This window comes from Elgaria multicarinata, chromosome 16 (genome assembly GCF_023053635.1).
Source record: "Elgaria multicarinata webbii isolate HBS135686 ecotype San Diego chromosome 16, rElgMul1.1.pri, whole genome shotgun sequence".
Taxonomy (NCBI): domain Eukaryota; kingdom Metazoa; phylum Chordata; class Lepidosauria; order Squamata; family Anguidae; genus Elgaria; species Elgaria multicarinata.
The window spans coordinates 15,872,756-15,898,045 of record NC_086186.1 but is presented as its reverse complement, the minus strand read 5'-3'; the positions used below and the strand labels follow the sequence as shown (position 1 = coordinate 15,898,045).

At 41.2% G+C, this 25,290-nt stretch overlaps 1 protein-coding gene across 1 annotated transcript in view; it reads left to right on the top strand.

Moving 5' to 3' along the window:
• The first annotated feature begins 2,679 nt into the window (after positions 1 to 2,679).
• The window catches only part of ATP8B4 (ATPase phospholipid transporting 8B4 (putative)), a 95,922-nt gene continuing 73,311 nt past the window's right edge, over positions 2,680 to 25,290 (top strand). Inside the window, exons 1-5 of the mRNA XM_063142650.1 lie at positions 2,680 to 2,725; positions 6,382 to 6,440; positions 15,060 to 15,173; positions 16,875 to 16,973; positions 19,394 to 19,455. Of these exons, the coding sequence (XP_062998720.1) occupies positions 2,680 to 2,725; positions 6,382 to 6,440; positions 15,060 to 15,173; positions 16,875 to 16,973; positions 19,394 to 19,455 (380 nt within the window). The remainder of the gene's footprint in view (positions 2,726 to 6,381; positions 6,441 to 15,059; positions 15,174 to 16,874; positions 16,974 to 19,393; positions 19,456 to 25,290) is intronic.

The window sequence follows — 25,290 nt, the reverse complement described above, 5'->3', positions numbered from 1 at the left end:
ATCTATTAATTAAGCCCACACCAAGGCCTTAAATTCCCAAATGTGTCCATAGATCCAAAAAGACTGGATTAGATGAAGAGCAATGGGGGAGAAGGGAAATAAAGGGAAATAAACTTTTTGCATCAATTACTAGCAACTATAAAAATGGGTATGTTCTTTGCCACTCAAAATCTAAGATTACACAACTCCTGCTCCAAACTGTAATTTACTAATAAACTTTCTGTATGAACATAAAACCGTGCACCTCTTTTGCTTTATAATATGCATTAGGATTAGAAAAACAACCCATATCTGATGAAGAAACTCCTCTCACCCGGTCCATTTTTCTCAGGGCCAACAAAACCTATAAAGAAAGGAGGCAATCTTTCATGTTCATCAATTGGGATCAATTTCAAAAGCACTTACACAAATTCCATCTCTTTGCAGGTTGACTTAGAAGTCCCATTGGATTCGATGGTCAAATAATTCAATCCTATGTACCTTTACGTGGGACTACGTCTCAATGGGATTTTTTAAATGGGATTTTTCTTTCTTTCATAGCATCAGGGCATGAGGCATCACATCCCAAGCCGATGAAGAGGACAGCTTCTCTTTGAATAGCTTTCATAAATACTTTCTGAAATTTCCTATTAAGATTTAATAATGGCAATATTTTAATGTGAGTTTTATTGACCGCACAAGGAATGAAGTTTTCCCTCTGCCAATAGAATGAGGTAATAATTTGAGTATTTGCATCTGGCAGCAATTTGATGTAGGTCCCAATTTTGTGGAACTAGGACCATTCCAAATAGCAATACCACTCTTATGTACTAGGCTTAATGTGAACTGGCTAATGTAAACCACAAAAATATGTTTGTTTGGTTATTTGTTTTTAAGGAAAAAAACAGTGTGCAGGATAAAATAGAGAGGAGGAGGAGGACCATGTAAGCTGCCTTGAGTTCCTTGCAAAAGGGAAAAAGGTGGCATATAAATACAATTAAATATAGTATCATTTGCGGAAGCAGCTTTCGGCACAGCTGGCAAGCGGGGAAACCTTGTCTTTTCCTTCCATTTTGCAGCTTTTGCATGTCATAGACTATGGCCAAGTTATGAATCACCAAAAAAAGGACAAAAGATTATGGCAATGTGAATAAAAATAATTTTTTTTTAATGTTCACTGTTTTTAACTTTTGTAAGCTGCCCAGAGAGCTTTGGCTATGGGGCAGTATATAATAATAATAATAATAATAATAATAATAATAATAATAATAATAATAATAATAAATACAAATTTATTATAATTTAAATAGCAGTATAGTACATCTCACCATAGTGAAATTGACAGAGGGCCACCCTAGGGGTAGTGTTGTATGTCACCAACATGGCAGGCGTAGCTGAATGCTCCTCTTGTAATGTAGACAGCCATCATTTCTTCATCCATCATCCTTTCTCTTCCCATGGGGCTACCAATGGAATCAATAGGACTCATAAACCCAGGTACAGAAAATGGTACAGATACTTTGATGTCCATTTAGTGACAGAAAAAGGGTTAATGTTTCACTCTGTAAGAGATAGCATAACTCAACTGGTTTGTTGCACATCATTACTGTAATTGTTCCTACTCATAACTTTTCCAGGCCCATTTTCTCGGCTGGGTGGTGGTGGTGGGGAACCTGCTATTCAGCACATGTTAGAATTTTGTTCTAAACAATTTGTGGTTTAACCCTTACTCTTACACATATGTGCCTTTATCTTTCAGTGTTTAGAACACTTGAACTTTTTGCTGCTTAATCCCCCAGTGATCTGGCAGGGCTCCGTGCGGAAGTTGTGTTGCGTGTGATCTAGCAAACTCTTGGAGTCGAAACAAAAGAAACTCCCAGGGCATGCTTCCTGAAACGCTCTGTGGGTTAGCAGGTGTGGCACAGAGAGCAACAGCCAAGTGCCAACTGCAGCTGGACGGAGAGCAGCCGCCGTTCGATGCTCGGCACATCTGCCTTTTATCTCACATACATCATTGGACTTTCTTGCTGCTGCAAGTGCTTCCATTTCTCTGTTGATGAGTGATTATTGTCTCTCGCAGATGCCTCTCCAGTGGTAAGTGGCAAAAATGTGTGCATTGTGACCTGGGTTGATGATGTTGATGATTATTGTATAAAGTTTGTGTCTTCCTGACCTAGGATCATGAGGACGAGGTTATTTTGAAAAATCCTGATGTGTGCCTTTTCCTTTTGGAATAATTTTAAGTAGATCAGAGTATTTGTCCTTTCAGCTCCTTCTTGCCTCCTGATCGGCAGCATGCCTCCAAAGACCCAAGCAAAATCCCATCACCTGGTACCTGATCTTTTTAAAGTAGAGATGCCAATGATTAAACCTAGGACTTTCTGTCTGCAAACCAGGTTGTCTACCACTTAGCCATGCTCTCTCCCTTATCTGTCTTTAAAATTGGGTGAGGAATGGCTAAACAGTCCCCCTTTTTGAACTCCCTCTGGTTTTGATGATGGCGATCCATTTTGAGGTGTAGGAAATATTTAAGTAGGGCGGGGGCAAGCACATTACTGGAGGAACAAGCCAAACACTTAGTGGCAAATCTAAACCAGAGAGGGACAATATCCCCCCCACCCCTGGAAGAATGCTATGAGACAGGCATTATTGCCCATAGTCTGTTGCCCGCAACAGTGGAAGAGTCATAGCTTAGATCACATGCGTTGCATCCAAAATGTCTTCGTTGAAACTGTGGCATCTGCAAGTAAGGCTAGGAAAGATTCTTGCCTGAAACCCCACAGAGCTGTTGCTGCCAGTCAGTGTTGAAAATACTGGGCTATATGGACCAACCTTACCACAGACTTACTTTGGTTTAATAGTCATTTCTACTTTTCGGGGAAAACCATGAGAATGGTAGCTCTGTAAAAAGGGCTAGGAAGGTCTAATGGAAAATTCTCAGCATGCTTCCTAAAATACAGTTCCCAAGATTCTTTGAGGAAAGCCATGCCAGTTAAAGGGGTATAAAACAGTGACCAATTTGTAAGCGTAGATATCTCCAGCTCAGCCCTTCTATGTTGCACGTTGACTGCTGAGTGATCAAGGTAAATCTTGCCTGTCATTGTTACCTTGGTATGGGCACCTCACGTTGCATTCCATAGAGAACTTAAGTTGTCCCATCACAGCACAGTAGTGAAATATTAATACAAAGCCTCTGAAAATGAGCAGCTTTGAAGACAGGTTGTCTTTTATATCTTGAGTTCTTTATTTCTGAGAGGCCTATTTGTGTTCTATGACCATCTCAAGTTGTTAATCTCGTACAAATGACAAAAGTGAAGGCAGTATTTTTTGTAGATGTAACACCAGGTCCTATAAAAATGGTTGTATGTTAGGCTGGAGACAGACGAAAGTTTCTAGAACAAGGAAGAATCCTGTGTCACATTATAGTCTAATGAAGCATACTATGGCATGAGCTTTTGTAGAGCAAAGGCTACTTCATTGTATGCCTGGTTTGTCATCCTGATTTGGCAGAGATATATAGCTTTTTTACTTCTCCCTACACCCGTGTGTGTGTGTGTGTGTGTGTGTGTGTGAATCTGTCAACTCAGGCCAACATTCCATACATCTCATGAATTGGGCTCTCATTCACAAAAGTTTATGACACAATAAATGTGTGATTCTTTAAGGCAGCATTCCCAGTCTGGCGCCCTGTGTTGGACAGCAACTCCCAGAATCTCCCAGTCTGCATGCTGGCTGGGGGCATTCTGGGAGCTGTGGTCTGGAGGGTTCCGGACTGGGGACCACTGTTTTAAAATGCCACAAACGTTTGTTCTTTTTTGGCGCAACAAACTAGCAAAGGTGTCTAAGAAGCTTGAAAATGACTTCTGAAAGAGACGTTGATTTCTATGGCATGTGCTCACATTACTTCAGCCCAGTGTCTGCCTCTGGTCAAATACGTTTGGCAGGTTCTTTTTGAAACAGAGGCAAAAGAAGAATGGGTGTACTTGCCATGGGAAGCAAACCATCTTTCAAACAGCCTGAGTTCCAAACTCACCCACAAATTAACTCGCCCCTATCTCCCATTAGATCTCCACATTCCTTTGTATATGGAGGTCCTCTTTAAAGGAGGGTGGTCTTGTGAACTGAATGGGCAGAAGATGCAACTTAAGCCTATTTAGGTACAATTTAAACTTATTTAGAGTCCCCCCATCTCTATAACTTTCTGATATTTCTTTGCTGCCCCCCTCCCCAAATCCTGAAATGAGGCACCTGTGTCTAACTCCTGCGACCATATAGTCAGTTCAAGTGCCTTTATCTTTCAGTTTAAGTTAATTGCTCTGCTTTCAATCCCCTTGTCAGGTTTAGCTTACAGCTGCTCCCTCTAACCTGTAATTACCTGGATGCAGTGGTTGTATTTAAGTAGGGACTGTGTGCTCCAATTTTGTTTGAGTTATCACTGTAATGTGTCTTTTGTTTGTTGCCTTACAGAGTCTATCAAAAAATAGGGGGGAAATTAAATAGTTTAAATCAATGTATATAATAAAAGTTGCAGAAGGCATTCTGCACGCACACCTGGCAGTGGGGAATTTTGAAAACTCTTTCAAAGGGTAACCCTAAAGCTCAGCATAGCTCGATTGTGAAATAGATGGACAAAAACTGCAGCTAGGGTAGGTGGCCATGCGTTCTCTTTTACAGAGGACAGTTCTCTATTTGAAAGACTGCCAGAGGACTGCCCTCCATTTGAAGATGTTTTCTGTTTGAAAACCTGTCCTGTCCAATTTTGGTTTAAAAAGAAAGAACCATAAGAGTAGTTGCTTCTAGAATCCATCCAGTAGCACTTTTGGTATTAGAAAAATGGAAGAACTGTGATTTTTATTCTGAAGGCATAAGGTGGCTTTTCTACCAACAAATATTCTTTTTCTTTCCTATTCCTTGCTTTGGTTGGACCTTCTGGAAACTAGGAGATCTTTAAAAAGATAATATGTCCTCATCAACCCGAGAGCTGCCTCTACAAAGCCATCTAGATTGCTCTGGTAAGCTGAGATTTATTTATTTTTACAGAAATTGAAGGGTTTCACTTTTATGCCTATATCAGCCTTCCCCCCAACACTTCTGGAGGGCATCTGGTTGGAAAAGGCTGGCGTAGATTCATGAGACCAATTAGCAATTCTGCAAAAGGAGTTGCTTCTAGATAGAAGGGCTCCTTACACCACCATTGGAAAGGCATTCTGCAGCTATTGGTGTTGTTCACACAACATGCTAACCCACATTTGCATGTGGATTGTTTAGCTGTGGGTTGTTGGTTGAACCATGGTTAGCATGTTGTCTGGATCTAGGACATTTTCCGCAGGGTGGCTTGTTATCCATGAAGTGTGGCTTGTGAACCATCTTGAAGCACCCAGCAACAAACCATGGGCTCTACAGGTGGCTTGTTTGAGAAAAATAAACCACACTGAATGGTTAACGAGCCACCTCTGGGGAATTTACAAAGATTAAAACCTTAAAAATACATTATAAAATACTTTACATAAAACATGACAAACACCAGACACACAGGCACATATATACCTAAAATAATCTTAAACAATCAACAGTAAGACCAACCCTGATTAAAACCTCATCGTATGGTGCCAGATGCCTGAGAGAAGAGGAAGGTCTTAACATGGCACCAAAAAGATAACAAGCACTACGTGGTCCTTGTTGGGGAGATCATTACATAATGGGGGGGGGAGAGAACTATCGAGAAGACCCTCTCCCTTGCTGCCATCTTCCACTGAACGTAGTGGGACTTATTTCGTAGTAAGCATGCATTACTCTGTGGGAAACACAGCTCCAAAGCCTGGATTTCAACTCCCAGAAGCCCCTGCAGCCATGGCCAAGTTGAAATCCAAACATCTGGAGATGTACTTTCTTCCCATCGCTGCTCTATCTTATCCACCACATATGATCATGTTTGAGATTTTGCCACATGCTGTGATCTTGGTCCTTTACTGTGCAGCACACTCTTTCTTTTCCCCCTTTTAAAAAAAGTTTGGATTGCTGGCCAGATATAGGACTTCAGACTTCTCATTTCATTACTATAGTCCAACAGATGATCTGCTTGTATGAACCTCTCCATCCCACTAAATAAATACTTCTGTTTGCTTAGATGTTGTTGTTGTTAGGAAGTGACTGTAATTTATTTCCCTAAGTTATTAAAATGAATATTCAAAACCAAAATCAAAACAGACAGTGCTTTGGAATATTATGAACAATAAGAGCATTTTCACACGGAGCTTAAAGCGTCTCTCACTTTGATTAGGATCCTTCTAAAAATTTCAGTTTCTTTTAAAAATGTGGTCTTTATACAAACAGATGTTTTGGAATATTGCTTCTGTATCCTGGTTTGCTTCTTTATGGGTTTGTGTGTTATAATTTTTTCAGAGGAGAAGAGACGGGTGAAAGCCAATAATCGTGACTATAACGAAAAATTTCAATATGCCGTGAGTACAATATGTTTTTAACCGTGGAAATCTCCGCAGTAATTACTGTATTTTCACTGGATTGTGTGGAGAGCATTCAGTAGTGCTGGTCAGATACTTTAGAGTGAATGGATTTGTGAGGTTTATGCAGAAGATTAAATGCTTATGTTAGCTTTTTCTAGTGAAAAGAATGCAATTTCCTTGTTCGAAGTTTGTGAGTGTAACAATAAAAAGGCATGGTTGTCTGGAGAAGAGGAGACAGGATTGTACATGTGGATTTCACTTAAAAGAAGTGAATTCCCCTCAGCTTCATTCAGCATTGGGCTCAGTGAACTGATATTTTAAAAACAAAATAAAACCAGATATTTCCCGCCTCTGAACTTAATTCTGAAATTTGGACATCATCAGGAGTGCGACGGGGGTCCAAACACCTCTCCTTCCTTCAACCTGTGACACTGTTGTTGGCATGCTCAGCAACAACCTTATCACAAGTTTCCAATATACCTCAGATCTCTGGCACCTTGAAAAACTACATTTCCCAGTGCCTATGGCGCCTGAGATGCTGTTATGGCAGTCTTAAGAGTTTTTATCGTAAAAGTAAGCAGTTAAGTTCATTCATGAGAAATGGTGTCTTTTCTTAGAGAAAGCCAGAGAACCCCTCTTACAGTGCTATCCTGTGCATGTCTACTGGGAATTAATATAGGATTAATTCTGTATTTTAATCCTATATCAATTTCTGCTGTCTGGTTTTATCCTGGTTGTGCTTTTTACATTGTATTTTGTATTTGGGTTTTTAGATTGTTGGATGTTTTATTATGTTCTTAATGGTTTTCAATTTCTGTGAACCGCCCAGAGAGCTTTGGCTATTGGGCAGTGTAAAAATGTAATAAATAAATAAATAAGGGACCATTAGACCAGATCAGCTAAGTTCAGTTTCCAAGCTGGAGAAGAACATTTGAGGGATTTGTTATGTGTGTGATGCAGGCAAATGTTACAAGCCAGACAAATGGAGGGAGTAATTATGAAATCTGTGATCACTGCTTAATATACTGGTTCAAGCATTAATTTGTAGTGATTAGTTTTATTGTCAGATCCAGTTCCTTTTCAATTGTGGGCAGTAGGGAAAGTGAATTAGGCAGGGCAGAGGTAAGGTAGAAGTTGAGGTACTGCAAGGACCAGCAGTAGGAGAGTTTCCTTTGGTACTGGGACCAGGGAGCAAACCTGGCCCGGAATCTTTTATAAGGGGTCAAGCAGTGCCACGTGACCTTCTCTAGCCAACTGCTGTTAAGAAGCTTCCTTCCTACTATGGATGGTTTCCATACAGCTTCCTTCTTTAGCCACAGTGTGACGATCGTGCACAAACGTAATCTCTTCCTGACATCCTTCAGGTCAGAGGTTCAGGACCTGCTCCAGCACTTTGTACCAACTTTTTGGCAACCCCGTTCTCCAGGCATAAAGTCCAGAAATGGTTTCATTTTTCATATGAAATGTGCAGCTCAACTTTGAAAGGAAGAGATGTAGTTAACTGGTGCATCCATATATTTCTTGTGCATTCATATATTTCTTATGCTCTGACCTAATCTTATACCTCTGAAATAATGTCAAGACAGGACTGGAAAAGGATAAAACCTAATGAAACAGAATTTTTTAAAGAATAATTAGGCTATGAGGCTGTTAGAAGAACAGGAAAGAAAAAGCATAGCTTATTGTAGCAAGATATATTCTTGGGAAACTCTACATCAATCAAAGTAGAGTGGAAGTTTAGCAAAGCTAGTGTTCGCAATACTTCGGGAGGCGGAGGGAAACCACCAACTCCAACTGTCCCTCAGAGGTTATTTAATCTAGTCATGTGTTTTCAAGCTGTGAAATACGGTTTTACTGAAAAAGGAGGGTTGTGACATTTTTTATGTTCACAACCTGTTCCTTTTGAGAATTAAAAAAAATGAATTATTTCCCAGTGTTTCCAGTTATTTATCCACTTTTCTCTTTAAAAAGCATGCTTCCAAGAACGTTCACTTTCTGTATAATGGGAATTTTGCCTTGACTACAACATTCATAACAGCCCAAGTCCAAATAAAGTTAGTTTGCCCCATTAAAATCAGACTCGGTGTGCTTCCAGACAGCGGGGCCCTAGTGCTAACTAGCATAAACTATCCAAAGGCATTGCACAGTATTCCATTTTTTCTTTTGTGATGGATTTTCCACAATAAGAAAAAAGATCAATCTGGGTCAATCTTAAATGTATTTAAAACTCATTTATGATTTTATTGTTATATTGGTATGGAATTGTATGTTTTATATTGTAAGTTGCCTTGAGATAACTGCAGTCTTCAAAGGTGGGCTCAAAATGCATTAAATAAATAGATAAAATGGCTCCCAAGGTTGAGCTATCATTAGCCAACCATTCTGGACTATTAAATTTATCTGTCAAAAGAACGGTCAACAATTACAGAAGCAACGTGGACATATGAGGCAGTTTTGTTCTTCTTCAGGCCATTGACCTATCTAGTGCCTTTTCTTCCAAGCTTCCTTGATATTTGAATACCTTCAAGTCTTCTAAATTCCAGTAGTATCTTCTAAACTTTACCGAGTTTGGAAGATATATTGCTTCTCCTCTGCTCCCTTCCTCTTTTGGATCTGCATTTCCCATCCTTCAGCATTCACTAAATTGGGGATGAAGAATCTTCAGCCAATGAGCCTAATGTGGCTCACATCTGGCCCGTGGAGCCTTTTGGGGTTCCTCCAACACATGGGGCTTGGGCCCTGATGACTTTTGGCCCATGGAGGCCCTGGTGACAGGCGATTTCCCCACCCCCATCTTCCCACCCAATGAGAAGATGAACATTCAGACACCCATAGCTATGATGATGCTATTTATTACATTTGCACCCCACATTTCCTTTCAAGAGCTAGCAGTAACCCCATAAACCAGTCTCCCCCAACCTGCTGTCCTCTAGATACACATCTGGAGAGCACTTGGCTATCAACAGCTGCCATAAATAGCCCCCCTGTGTTTTTTTTTAGAGGTGGGCAGAGAGAAAGTTGTACATCTGGCAAACTTCTGTGCCAAGTTTTGAGATCTGAACCCAAGTCTCTGTGCTCTGAGTTCAGCAGTCTATGCAGTCCACTACCTTGAGGATCCTAAAATTGTTCAAGCAACATCACTTTGTTTGCATTGAAAGACCAGATGTCCTTAAGAGAATTAAATCACTCTGTTCACTCTGGAGACAAGGGGCTATCCTGAGCACGTATAACATGTACAGTATTCCTCGTACTATTGCATGAGCCAATGTGCGATCTTACTGTTTGTTCTTGAGAATTCCCAAAGTGGGTCTATAGGCCAATTATCTGTGTACTCTGCTGGTCTGGACATTTATTTTAGCTGTGAAAGCTTTATGCTACTATACGTAAGACTGTTTATCATGTGTATATATAGTTATTTTAATTTGCTAGGAGTGCTTTAAGAGTATTTAGATGAGAAACAGCATCAATAGACAGGGCTGAAACTAACAGTTAGTCTGATTTATTGTGAGCTGTGGAAGGGCGGGGAAGACATAAAAGTGGTTTGGGGATGTACTTTCCAGATAAAAATGGTATTATTGATTACATTTATATCCTGTTCATCCTTTGAGAAGTTTAGAGCGGCTGACATAGTAGTCCCAGACTGTCTCCCTTCTCCTGTACAAACTAGGCTGCATTCTGTTTAGGTTCAAACTTCACTTTTTGGCAGACTCAGGGCTGCTGTCCAAACCAGCACCAACTTTATGTTGCTTTCTTTCCTCTCTCCCAGTAATGTAGAGGTGCAGAATTTCTTTCTGCCCAAGGGCCTAACTCAATTTCAGAGAAGCTCTTGAAGGTTGCATTCCAGTGGTAGGTGGTGCTAGAGGCCAAAGGAGCAGGGGCAACTACTACTACTACTACTACTACTACTAGCATATTATAGTTTAAGGGTGCAATCCTAAGCATGTTTATAGAGGAAAAAAGGCCCTGCAACTCCTATCATTCCCCAGCCAGTAACTAAGCTTTAAGAGTGGTGTTTCAACCTTTTAGAATGCAGGAAAAACTGCACAAAGGTTGCAAACCCACCCAATTATCGGTGGTTGGAGAAAGGGGGTGGTGGTGTTACCATTTGGAGAACCCAGAGTGGTGGATGTTGCCATTGGACCTGAGGTTCCTCACACCTGCTGTAATGAGCAGTTTCACAATGGAGGTCTGTCTAATTTGTAATAGCAAGAAATGTATAATAGCACTCTTCACCATTGCCAAATTTTCAACAAACCAGTTCAAGGTGTTTTCATCTCCATGAAGAGCAGATCTTTGGCACGCTGTCTTGTTTTAATTGGATTTTACTGTTTTAAAATTTCATACTGGTTGTCGCATATTAATGGTTGAATTTGTTTTAGAATTGTATGTTTATTGTTCTATTTCATATGTATGATTTTATTTGTACGCCGCCCTAAAATCCTTGTGATATAGAGTGGGATATAGATGCTTTAATAAATAAATAAATTAAGCCAATGGGTCTTATTTGCCCATTTAAAATCAATGCAAATCCTTTGCAATACAACAGGGAGCAATGTATCTTTGCTGGGTAAATTCATTCCCACCCCCTTCCAGCTACTCTGAGGGTTGCTACTTCAATTCAATTCAGTTATCAGTTGTTATTTATTACGGTCACAGACCAGCAAAATTAGTATAAAACATACAAAGGATAGATCAAAAGTGACATAAAAACAAAATATAGCTTTGTGAAATTCCTTCTTTCAGGAAGATTGCAACACTATTTTTCTAATTTGCATTGAGGTCATAAGAAACTTAAGAGACCCTTTCAGTAATATGGGAGGACACATCCCTTAAACAAATTAATACTGAAGTTGTGGGGTTACATCCAGAAAAGGCTGTTAATAATGGAAAGATTAAATTCTTTCTGCATTCCTCATACATGTTACAATGCAAAATGACACGTTCGACAGATTCTATTGCTCCAGAGCCACAGGGACATAGCCGCTCATTAACCGGGATTTTACTAAATAGTCCTTCTAGTAGTGCTGATGGCAACACATTAAAGCGGTGAGGGTTGCAGCTAAGCTCCGAGGGAAAAAGGGAGTGTGAGCTGGGTGGTAGATGACATCCGGATCCCTGTCATTGTCCCTCTGAGCCTTGCGTCCGCTACACCACTGCCTGTGTGCTGCAATTAGCCATAGGGAAAAACCCAAGCTTTCCCCCCAGGTTTAATTGTAGTGTGCGAGGAGGCAGTTTTCACTGGGATTGTGGTTAAATCTCCCTTCCATGTGCTCTGTGGCCCTGATTTTCATTGAAATGTCTCCCACCTACTATTAAATGTTTAAACCCCCTGATGTGCAAAACAAAAAATATGGACAATGCAAGGACTGACTAAGCAGATTTGAACTGAAAGTAAATCAACCAACCAACAGGTTTCTATGGCAGATGGTTCTGTTTCGTTGAATATGTGAATAAAACTAAGGAAAGAATGAGACCACCACTATTGCATATTAATCTCTGGAAAGATGTCTTGGGGTGACATGTAGTAACTGGAAATATAGAATTAACAATGCTTAATTACTTTCCATGCAAATGTTTATCTTTATTATATACAATTTGTAAATGATTTTGCTCCTTGACACCATCTGTTCTTGATGTTGTTAATTAATGTACATTTTATAAGTGGGTGTGTCTGTGTATAGGGCCCCTCTCTCTCTGTGTGTGTGTTAACAGTCCAAGCCGAGAAAGCTAAGAGCCAAATGAGACACAAAATGTATCCTATAATTTGACTTGAAAAAATATAGCTGGCATGTGAAGAGTGAGGTTAAGTTGGATTGGGATCATGAAGTGGGGGGGGTCTTTAACCTCTCACCTCCACTGTGGTCCCCATTGTAACCCCCCTCATGCGTGCTATCTGCTATGGGAGGAGAGCTTCCAGTGGTGCTGAGCCCAGCCAAAACTCTTGATTATAGTGCAAATGCTTTGAAGATTTTATTAGTAAGTACTTCCAGGGACATCATTGAGTAAATAAAGAAGTCTATTATGCAAAGGAATTTGGGGTTTGTATAATTGAGTGCTAGGAACAGTGGCCTGGGGCAGCGGGTGCAAGCAGAGAGTATTCCATTTGCAATGTCCACCTGCCTTTCCTTCCTCAACAGGGGATGTGCCAATGTTAAGCCAACCTTTCTTTTGTGTGTTGTTTTGGTAGCCACGGGACTATTAGCGTGACATACCCATCTTTTGTGAAGCACTTTCCTTTTCATTTGAAAGGCTTTTGAAAACAGTAATTAATTACTTTCAAAACTATAATAAGAACCAGAACCCCCTCTTTTGTCTTAACAAGGGAGAATGTTGTCTGTTTGCAAGGCCAAAGACTAATTTTCAAGTCATAGTAATGGAACGACAGTTGAGGGGCCAATTCAAGAGATGAATCTATCCCCTCACCCTGCTGCCCCACCATCTTGAAAAGAACAATATTGAAATGATTCTGGCATGTCAGACCACATGAATAATTTAATTTTCTTCTCAACTGTATCGATGCCTGGGTACTTGTCTTGCCTGACGTTTAGTCCCATCTGCTAAGAATTTGGGGGAAACATTTAACATTCTCCTTATCCCTCAAGACCCTCATCAGTCAGTGCTGAACCCTGACACCAGCTCTGCCTTGAACTGTGCCCAGACACCAATGGGTAATTTGTTCAGAATAACAAAAAGCTGGAGTGTGGAGTCTTCCTTTCAGTATCCTAGTCATGGCCATGCTTGCTGAGGGATGCTGGGAGGATCAGTCCAATATGTCTGGAAAGCACGAGGTTGGAGAAAGCCAGTTCAGCGTGATGTGTTAATTTTATTTATTTATTTATTTATTTATTTATTTATTTATTTATTACATTTCTATACCGCCCAATAGCCGGAGCTCTCTGGGTGATTCACAAAAATTAACCCAGCAGCTGTCTCCTGCCTCAGCATCTCTTCCACTTTGCCATTGATAGACATGATTGAGATGTACAAAATGATGCATGGTGTGGAGAATTTGGATAGGGAGACATTTTTTGCCCGCTCTCATGATATTAGAACCCAATGGGATCATTCCATGAAGCTGATTGGTGAGAGATTCAGGACAGATAATAGGAAGGACTTCTTCACACAGCCCATAGTTAAATTATGGAGTTTGCTACCACAAGATGTAGTGATGGCCACCAATTTAGATGGCTTTAAAAGGGGTTTAGACAAATTCCTGAAGGAGAAGACTATCAATGGATACTAGTCCTGGTGACTGTATGCTACCTCTAGTATCCAAGACAGTATGCCTATGTACACCAGTTGCTGGGGAACATGAGTGGGAGGGTGCTGTTGCATTCATGTCCTCTTTGTGGAAACCCAGCGAGTTGGCAACTGTGTGAACAGAATGCTGGACTAGATGGAGCCTAGGTCTGATCCAGCATGGCTATTCTTATATTTAAGCAGCATTTGAAAAATACTGCTTCTATCCCCTTAATCTCTAACCACCCACTTCCCCTCCTCCTCCTCCTCCTCCTCCTCCTTCTTCTTCTCTGTTGTTCCAAATTCCTCATGATATTGTTTTCTAGACTGTAAGCCCAAGGGCAGTGTTTGTTCCTTTGAATATAACTACAGCTTACCTGTCTATGTGCTTTATAAATAACAGGTCAGATTTATTTATTTATTTATTTTATTTAGAATATTTATATACCGCTCCCCACTGAAAAATTTCAGAGCGGTGTACAAGATAAAATGAAAAAAAAAACAGAATAAAACACTTAAAGCAGATTTTAAAAGAAGCAAATACAGTGACTCATGGCTGGACATTAAGGAAAGGCTTCCTGGAATAATGATGTTTTCATGAGGCACCAAAAAGAGTACAAAGTTGGTGCCTGCCTGACCTCCGGAGGCAGGGAATTCCACAGGAGGGGAGCCACGACGCTGAAGGCTCTTCCCCTGGTGGACTCCAATTGGAGGATGGATGGATGTGGAACCACCAGGAGCAGGTTCCTGGATGACCTCGGTGACGGGGCAGGTTGGTAGGGGAGAAGGCGCTCTCTCAGGTATCCTGGTCCCAAGTTGTTTAGGGCTTTGTACACAAGTACAAGAACCTTAAACCTGGCCTGGTAGCGAATAGGCAGCCAGTGCAGTTCCCTCAGCAGAGGAGTTACATGCTGGAAAGGTTCAGCTCCAGACAACAGCCGAGCTGCAGCATTCTGCACTAGCTCCAGCTTCTGGAGCAGCTTCAAGGGCAGCCCCACATAGAGCCAGATTTATTCATACTCTAAGCAGACCGATTGAAGTCAATGAGACTTAAGTTAGTAATGAGTAGCATAAGTTCCATTGATTTCAATGGGTCTACTCTGTGTATGACTAAATCCCAATGGTACTTAGATTTGTATATTGTTTTTTGTATTGTTCAGTGCTTTGGCTTTTTATAAGCAAAGTGGTGAATAAATAAAATAAGTGGAATGGCATTATTTATTATTGTTTTTATATCTATCAGTAAGGTTATGACAATTAGCTAATTTCCAAATACTCAGCCTGTGGGTAGATTATCTGGCTTTGATATTAATGTAGATATTTTTATTTCCTCACATAACATGTTCTCAATCTTTCTTCCCCACTCCCATTTTTCAGAACAATTGTATCCGAACAACCAAGTACAACCTTCTTACTTTTTTGCCTATGAACTTGTTTGAGCAGTTCAAGCGGGTTGCAAATGCCTATTTTGTTTTCCTCCTGATTTTACAGGTTAGATTTCATTTCTCTTTTATTTTCAAAGCAAATTCGATTATAATAGTTCTAAAAGATAAGAGCAGTGGGTATGATCTCTGTATTTGTCATTACAAGACACTGCAAAAATTGTCCGTTTTTTCATAGACTTGTTGTCTAGTTAACTTCCTTCGTGTTCTCTCTTTTGACAGATGTCAAACCTAGCTGCAATTAGTAGGGAGTGAAAATGGGGGTGATTTTTAGATCTCTATGAAACACGCATGCTAGGGCCTAGGGCGAGTGGGGATTCAAAGCAGGTCACCCCAAGGCTCAGGGCAATACTTAAAACTCTCTGGATTGCACTGCTGCAGCTGTGATGTGTATCCCTGTCAAGTGTCAAAGGCTGTCAAACCAGAGCATATACAGACTCATCTTGCAGGGACCTTTTACTTTTGACCAATGAAACATGCAAGGTAACCAGACAAGGCAAGCCTATACCGTATTTCTTCGATTGTAAGATGCCATCGATTGTAAGACGCACACTAATTTCAGTACCACCAACAGAAAAAAAAACCTAAGACACACCCGCGATTCTAAGACGCACCCCATTTTTAGAGAAGTTTATATGGGGAAAAAAAGTGTGTGTTAGAATCGAAGGAATAGGGTATATCTTGGACAGTTGGAGTTGTTGAGTTGTGCAACTCTGAAAACCCAACAGCTACAAAAATGGGGACATTTGCACACATTACCAGGGAATTATTATTATTATTATTATTATTATTATTATTATTATTATATAATAAAAATTATTATTATTAATATTTATTTATATAGCGCCATCAATGTTCATGGTGCTGTACAGAACAAAATAAAACAGAATACAAAACACCCTGCCATGTGGCTTAGATTCTAAAATCACAATAACAAACAAACAGGGAGGGGAAAGGCATGGGGGACAATAAAACAAATAATAAAAACTAGCTCCAATTTGCACAACTGTTGGCCCAAAGTAAGAATAATTTAAAAAATCAGTTTAGTGAACAAGTTAAAGAACCTCCAAAGTGTTGCTTGGGCAATATTTGAGGGGCTATCACTCATGGGTGAGATTGCTCAGCAAGAGTGGCAGGTTTTTCTTCCGCTCTATCCAAGTGACTCGCTTGCCAATGCCCGCAACCCACGATGGGTTGGAAGTGTTCAGACAACACACGAACCTATTGTGTGTTAAACAACTCTAAGAATAACCATGGGTTGATAGGAAGGCTTGTTGCCCAGAAACAAGCTACCCTACAGGAATTGATCTGAGTTCACATGACATGACCATTCCTCATGGCTTGTCACTCATGATGGGTTGGCATAACATGCGAATCCAGTCATTCTGTCTTTTCTTTCTTAATGGCTTTTCCCCCCCCAATAAGAAAAAAAGCAGAAGAAGCATGGGAGGGCTACAAATCGAAGGTGATATTATCTGGACCATCAGTTTAATTCCATGAATGAGGCAGTACAATTGTACAATAAAAGCTGTGTCTGGAAACATATTTATCAGGAAATTACAGCCAGCCATGGTTCCCTGATCAGTTTCCAGGAGGGCTCCAGAATTTGAGACTACAGGTGAATGCCTTGCCTTTATCTTCCTTCTATGAAATTTGACTGAAACTTCTGCAGTTAAAGTTTGCATTGCGTAGGAAAATGTTGAAGGCTTTTTTAATGCCACAAATAAAGGTATTTCTCTCTCTCTTCTAGTTGATTCCAGATGTATCTTCCTTATCATGGTTTACTACCATTGTTCCTTTAGTGCTGGTTTTAACCATTACAGCTGTCAAAGATGCCACAGATGACTATGTAAGTCTCTGCTGTAATTCAGTGATGTAAACTATTTTGTGTGTGTGTAAAACAGCATTTTTGTCTAAGAAATATATCACTATTGGTTCCCTAATCATTATGTACCCATTTGGACAGTGGTATTTGCAGTGAATAAAATAGTATTTTTGGACGATGTTTCTTTTTACTACGAACCTTTTGTCCATCTTCAAAGCAGTACAACTTAAACCATGCAATCAAAAACTCTGGTTTGTAGGTTTGTTTTGGGGTGAGGTGGGGTGCACTGGCATGGAGGTTCTGCACAAATTCACCTTCCTCTGTGAGATTTCTATGGGTGTTCTCAGAAATTGTGCAACATTTCACTATGAGATGGAGGAACTTGAATTCCTCAGAGATTCCTCCTCTGCACTTTGAGGGTTTCATCAGAAGCATATAACAAATGGAAACGAGTCAGAGGAAACCAATCAAAGTAAAAAATAACTGAGGAAAACACCCACACACCCACACACACACACGTCTGGTCTTATTCTCTGCCATGGCATTTTCAGACAATATGCGATGGAGAAAAAACAGAAGCCCAGATTTGGGTTTGTTTTTGAGTTGTTTTTCTGCTTGGTTTTGTTTAAGATTTTTGCATCAGATTCTGCTAATATTTTGGAAGGTTCTACTGTAGATGAGCAGTATGGAACTAAAAGCGGTGGGTTGTTTTGTCCCCTGTTTTGCATTCTACCGGATTATAATGCACCAGTGTGCTGGCAGGTCTATGGTTTTGCAATATATTCTGTGGCATTGAACAAGAGTCAACTTTTTTATATATTAGAACAATAGACATGAAATCCCATAGTCATCAGCTAGCTTGGCTGTTCCTCCAATGATCTTTTCCTGAATGGCCCACTAGCTTGTCTCTGTCCAACAGTTTTCATCTCCACATTGAGCCAGGATAGCTTTTGATAACCCATTCTTTAAATTATTCTGACTGCTGACCATGACCTGATGTCATGCCGTGACTATAAGCAGAGGCCCACTTGTCTTATATAAGCTTATCAAATAAAACAAAAATGGAAACCTTTGGTGTTACTCACTTGGGAAGCGTTGAGCTTAAACACTCTTGACTGGAGGCATTGTGAAGAATCAGATTGGAGCTAAAAGAGGTCTACTGAGAAAGACGGTGGAAGGATCAGTGTGCCTGAGGAATCCTCAAGGTTTGCAAAATTGTTAAGGAGGCAACTGTGCTAAAAACAAAACAAAACAAACTATCCACTGAGTATGCTTAGTAGCCATGGAGTGTGGCTGAAACCCTGTGTCGTGTTTCTCAAAACTCTCCTGCTCTTGATAGGAGGCAAATGACGAGGCTTACTAAGTAATCCGTAAAGCTTTTATTAAGCAACAAACATCTCTTCTACCTGAATAGAGTCTAACCTCTTGGAAACGTCCCCCTAGGCAAAACTATGCAAACTAAGCAAGACAATTGTCTGTTCAAGAAGAATAGGAAGCTTCAGAGCGCCTGGTGTGGAGGCAGGTTCTGCCGTAACCTAACTGACTTTCTCACACCTTCCTTCTGTGCCATGCGTTTCAGCTTCCGGCAGACCCTAGCATCAGTTAGCTTGTCGGGACACTCACCTCCGGAAGAAACCTCACTTCCTATTGAGTGTGTAAGATTTGGCCTTGAGGAGATAAGCTCTGGAGAGGGCTGACTCCCTGCTGGGGAATCGCCCGTGAGAGCTTCCTCTCCCACTGGTACAGGCTGGCTGGTATCTGGCGCTGCGTCTTCTAGTTCTGTATCTGATTCTGATTGATTACCTGAAACATCTTCTCCCAAAACAGGGGCAGTAGGGTTAGACATGACACCCTGGCTAGATAGATGCTACTGCTTGATAGCAGTATTGAAGTGCACTGATAACCTTGGGGCACAATCTGCTTTCCATATACTGCTTTCATAGTATAATTTCCTAATTTTTGTTCCACATTTGTTATGATTTGACACAAGGTGTAGATCTGGCCCCTGAAGAAGATAAGCACTCCTGTTTAATTTTATTGCAGGTCCTACTTTTGTGCTCCATTACCAAGTTATGGCTCTGTCTGACATGACTTGCCGTAAGTCCCAATCATTTCAATGTGTCTAAGTAGGATTTTAGTTGGATTCTATCCCTGGTATCCCTTCTCCAAGGGCTTCCAGGGATCATGCTCAGGAAAGTGCTTAAAGAGACATCTGGAAAAATCTTTAGATCAGTCCTTACATTTTTATTCCTGGCTTAAGCAAGAGTCATGTGAGAAACTGTAAGTAAAACCCAGAGTGGAGCCCATTTCATTTGTACATTCCATGGCAGTCTGCTTTGAATCAACTTTATTTCAAAATGTTTCTTGTTTTGGACCTACCTGCGGAATACAGTGCGTCCTAAATTCTGACTGGTTTTGTGTGTGTATCTTTTTGCTGTTTGCAGTTTCGTCATAAGAGTGACAACCAGGTGAACAATCGGTTGGCTAAACTACTCACTGATGGCAAGTAAGACACACATCTTTATTTATTTATTTATTTAAGGATTTTTATGCCGCCATTCAGCCAAAAAAGGCTCTCACGGCGGCTTACAAAAGTATTTCTTGACAGTCCCTGCCCACAGGCTTACAATCTAAAAGACATGACACAAAAGGAAAGGGGATTGGGAGGGAGGAGGAGGAGGGGGAAAAGGAAAGCAAATTCAGGCACTACAATCTTAGTTGCAAAGTCCTCTGTGTAACGTTCCTTTTTTATTACTAATCTTTCCCCCCTTTTAATGTCAATTTAACAAAACACAACAGAAAACAAATTGTGAAAATAAAAATGGAACAAAAAATTACATGCATAGAAATATATATAAAAATCTATGAATAGCTTTCTCTGCAGGCAATTTGTCTGGAGGAGAAGGCTATCAGAATTGGTGGCTTTCACTACGTTTTTGGTAGCAAATTCTATTTACCCCACCTCATCTCAGTACCTTTCCCTGGAAAGCGTAAGAAGAGCCCTGCTGGATCAGACCAAGGGTCCATCTAGTCCAGCATTCTGTTCACACAGTGGCCAACCAGCTGTTGAACTGTAACCATCAGCAGAACACGGGTGCAAGAGTACCCTCCTGCCCATGTTCCGCAGCAACTGGTGTGTATAGACTTCCTGCTTCCGATACTGAGGCATAGTCTTTTGCTCTCATTTCCTGTTTGTGGGTTTCCCATCGGGTGCTTGGTTGGCCACTGTGGGAACAGAATGCTAGACTAGATAGGCCTTGGGTCTGATCCAGGAGAACTCTTCTCATGTTCTTGTTCTCACATTCAGCTGAACGTAGTAGTACATTACTGAGTATTGAAACAGTGAGTGATATACATATGCAACATGTTAATCAGCCCATGGAATATGAACAACAAATGTGTGAGTAAGTGGCGAACACAACTTCAGCCAAAGATTCTCTTTCAGAACTCAACTCAAGAACGCCTTGGCATCAGTGCCACAGCAAACGATCGTGTTGTTTTTATTGGTGACACATGTAAGTCACACATGGAGTGATAATGAAAAGCAGCCCAATTGAAACTTCTGACATTGTTACAATTGCAATTATATCTTATGCCTCATACAAGCGAAATTTTTAATAAATAGGAACCATGCTGGGAAGATCTTTCTCAACCATCTCCGTTCTTGTACTTTTCCTTTCTTCTTTCGGAGTAGAAGATTATTCTACGAACATCTTTCCCAGTAGGCTTGGTAATTGGCACAATCTTTTCATGAGCAACAGACGATGTTATTAAATAGTTTGAAAAAATGTAAAAAAAAAACCCCAACAACCCCAAAAGACGAGGAAAGCAAGTGGTTGTGTCCTTGCCCTTATATAGTAAGCCACGAGGGTTATTTCCTATTCCATGTAGTCTAGATGCTTATGTATGTCTATAGGAATGTATAAGCTTGTCTGTGTGTCAGGTGCTAAAGGGCCCACTTTGCAGTATGCCTGCTTATAAGTTATAAACGAGACAGTACATCTTTTGCTAAATTTAATTCCATTCCTGTTCCTATGTGCTTTGGGAAGATGACATAGAAGAAAGGATAGTTGTCTCCAACTTCAAATTTGGCATGGATGATCTTTCTTTAAACTTCTATTTTCGTTTGTTTTAAATAGAATGTTTAGCAATAAAGGAGCCCCTCATTCTCTGAATTTCATTTGTTTGAGATAGGATTTAAGACTGTAAATACAGCATCAATGCACTGCAGCTGTAAGAAGGATGAACATTAGGAAATACTGTAAATGGCTGGGATGACCTGCGGTCTATTATTGTGCAATGTCTAATATCACTGAGCAAGCTGATGCTTGACAATCGTGTTTTCTGGCATTGTCAGAAAGCAGGTTACAAAGATTAAAAACCATTAAAGATGCAGTATACAAAGTTGAGAAAGCCATTCATATAAAAACACAACAAACAACACACACACACACACACACACACACACACACACACACAGACAACATAAACCTATGAACAACTTTAAGCAAAGAACCATAAAACAAATCCACTATCTGATTAAAACTCGTCACATGCTGTCAAATGCCTGAGAGAAAAGAAAGGTCTTAACCTGGCACCAAAAATATAACGATGTTGGTGCTAGGCGGGCCTCATAGAATCATAGAATAGCAGAGTTGGAAGGGGCCTACAAGGCCATCGAGTCCAACCCCTTACTCAATGCAGGAATCCACCCTAAAACATCCCTGACAGATGGTTGTCCAACTGCCTCTTGAAGGCCTCTAGTGTGGGAGAGCCCACAATCTCCCTAGGTAACTGATTCCATTGTCGTACTTCTCTAACCGTCAGGAAGTTTTTCCTGATGTCCAGCTGGAATCTGGCTTCCTTTAACTTGAGCCCATTATTCCATGTCCTGCACTCTGGGAGGATCGAGAAGGAGTCCTGGCCCTCCTCTGTGTGTCAACCTTTTAAGTATTTGAAGAGTGCTATCATGTCTCCCCTCAATCTTCTCTTCTCCAGGCTAAACATTGTGGAGACCATTCCATAGTCGGCTCATTACTGGAGGGAGCAATGGCATGCCAAAGAGAGCAATCCAATGGCCGCTAGACGTTGACATACTGGGGATTATCCCTTTCACAGTCGGAAAATGAACTCCAACCTTGGAAGGAGGAGTCAGATCTGCTCCCCTCCCCCCTCTCCTTGCAGCTGACTGGCCCCTGAGGTTGGAAAAGTGTCCTTAGAGATGGGGAAGAGGGGACGTTTTGGTGGGTGGAGAAGGGAGATGACTGGAGAAGTCCACTCTCCTTCCATCCCCTCTGAAGCACTATTGCTAGATGGGCTAAAAAGCCCGTCTAGCAAAAAATGCAGGGCAAGAGGACAGGGAGGCAAATATTGCCTCCACTCCTCCTCCCACGCTACATTGGATGATTGGAAGCCCCTGAGTTCAGGGGTTTCCAATGATCTGTGTTTATTTTAAAATGTGTACATTTAAAAATGTCATGTATCAATGAGACAAACGTGTATTTGGAAACAAAGGTATCCTACATGTACATTCATCAAGAAGCTATGACTGGCTGCAACTCCCTGGCAGTTATATACTCAGGTTGCTGCCATGTAATGCGTGGAAAGCTGCAGGATTATCTAAATCAAGAAAGATAATGTGTGGGAAGTGCCTTCCTGAGTGTAAAGAAACCAGCTGTGTTCTCTGGATCACTTTTGTCAGAGCAATGTAAATATTAGGAAGCTTTACTTATTGGCCTGGTTTAGATATGCATTTTATTTTATTGTATTGCAGTTTTTTTTATACTGCCCTTATTTATTTATTTATTTATTTATTTATTTAAGTATTTTTATGCCGCCATTCAGCCAAAAAAGGCTCTCACGGCGGCTTACAAAAGTATTTCTTGACAGTCCCTGCCCACAGGCTTACAATCTAAAAGACATGACACAAAAGGAAAGGGGATTGGGAGGGGGGGGGGGGAAGGAAAGCAAACTCAGGCACTACAATCTTAGTTGGAAAGTTCAGCAGTTACAGTTAGTAGCAGGAGGGAGGGGGCTCTCAGCTGGAGCTGGACCCAGGCACGGTGAAGAGGTGCCTGGCTGCTGCTTCCTCCCTCTCTGGTGGCCTCTGCAGAGACAGTTGGTAGCAGGAGGGAGGGGGCTCTCAGCTGGAGCTGGACCCAGGCACGGTGGAGAGGTGCCTGGCTGCTGCTTCCTCCCTCTCTGGTGGCCTCTGCAGAGACAGTTGGTAGCAGGAGGGAGGGGGCTCTCAGCTGGAGCTGGACCCAGGCACGGTGAAGAGGTGCCTGGCTGCTGCTTCCTCCCTCTCTGGTGGCCTCTGCAGAGACAGTTGGTAGCAGGAGGAAGGGGGCTCTCAGCTGGAGCTGGACCCAGGCACGGTGGAGAGGTGCCTGGCTGCTGCTTCCTCCCTCTCTGGTGGCCTCTGCAGAGACAGTTGGTAGCAGGAGGGAGGGGGCTCTCAGCTGGAGCTGGACCCAGGCACGGTGGAGAGGTGCCTGGCTGCTGCTTCCTCCCTCTCTGGTGGCCTCTGCAGAGACAGTTGGTAGCAGGAGGGAGGGGGCTCTCAGCTGGAGCTGGACCCAGGCACGGTGGAGAGGTGCCTGGCTGCTGCTTCCTCCCTCTCTGGTGGCCTCTGCAGAGACAGTTGGTAGCAGGAGGGGGGGGCTCTCAGCTGGAGCTGGACCCAGGCATGGTGGAGAGGTGCCTGGCTGCTGCTTCCTCCCTCTCTGGTGGCCTCTGCAGAGACAATATATCCCCAGGGCAGTTTAGAACCGAACAATTAAAATGTAAATACCAAAATAAAATAAAATAAAAGCCCTGAAGTGATATAGCTTGGGCAGCATAAAACAGATATAACAATCTCAGTCTGATAAGGCTGACTGAGCTTTGGCTATGGGGCATTATAGAACTGTAATAATTAATAATAATAATAATAATAATAATAATAATAATAATAATAATACACCTAAACATTATTAAGAGAGCTCCGGCTATTGGGCGGTATAGAAATGTAATAAATAATAAATAAATAAATAAATAAACCTGTGAATTAACCTGACAATGCCAGAAAACATAATTGGCAAGCATCAGCTTGCTCAGTGTTATTAGATATTGATTTATTAAAGTGAGGTGGTTTATTAGGCAAAATAGGCATTGTGTCTGCATGCTACTCTCACAACTCTCTCTTGCCATATTGAAAGGCTTCGTAAACATCTGAAGTGGGAAACTATAGTTTAAACTCTGACTATAAACCAGTATATCCTCAAATTCGGATTTACCCTGGTTTCATATCTCGGGTTGTAGTCAGATTTTATTAGGCTGAGAACATTATGTCTGAACTGGGCGCCATTGTTATGGGATGAAGCTTTCATGCGAAAGCATCAGCTGATAATAGTAGTAGTAGTAGTAGAAAAAAACAACTCCAGGTAAACATGCCATAATCATTGGAAAACTAGAGTCTTGTTCCACTACAGTTGTTTAAGATGTGTTTTCAAGGGATCAGGACTTCAAAAACACTATTACAGAACAATACTGCTCCCTACGGAAGGGAATAGCCTGTCCAACCATGGTACCAATACACAAGGCTACATCAGATTAGCCATTTAGAGGTCTCAAGTGACCTTTTATCCAATCAGTCTCAGCTAGAATAGGTCAAGAGAGAACAGAATGTTTGATGAATCTTAAATAAAAAACCTAATTATGCAGATATGTTCAACTATAACACACACACACACACACACACACACACACACACACACACACACACCAGAACAGTAGTGTTTCCATAGAGGAATGAACTGTTCAAATAGCATTAGAATTTTTATTGCTCTTAAAACACTTTGTATTTATCTGGACAATGTTCCACCTTGTGCAATCCTGATTTTTCTGGTGCTCACTCCTAATGGTTCGAAGCAATTTGTCCTTCCATTTACTTTGTGTCCTAGAAGCATTTCCCAAGAAGTGAACTCATCAAATTCTTTCAGACAGCCCAGTTCCCCCAAGTGCATAGTGATGTTTCCAACCATCAGATGGATGTGAAATCTTGCCATCTAAAAGGTTCCATGATGCATCAGGCTTCGTAGTTGCATCCTCCAACGTTTTTAGCTTAGATCAGCCTTCCCAACCAGGTTCCTTCCAGAAGCTTTGGACTACAACCCCAAGCATTCACCAGCCACCATGTTGGGAAAACCTGGTTTAGATTATTTTGCAGCTTGCTTAACATGTTGCTACCACAGGCACTGTTTTCCAATAAATCCCATGGCATGGTTCCGTGGAGATGTCATCATGCAACGAACTCATTGACCTGAAGAGAAAAAACCCACTGTCCAATCCTCTTTTCTTA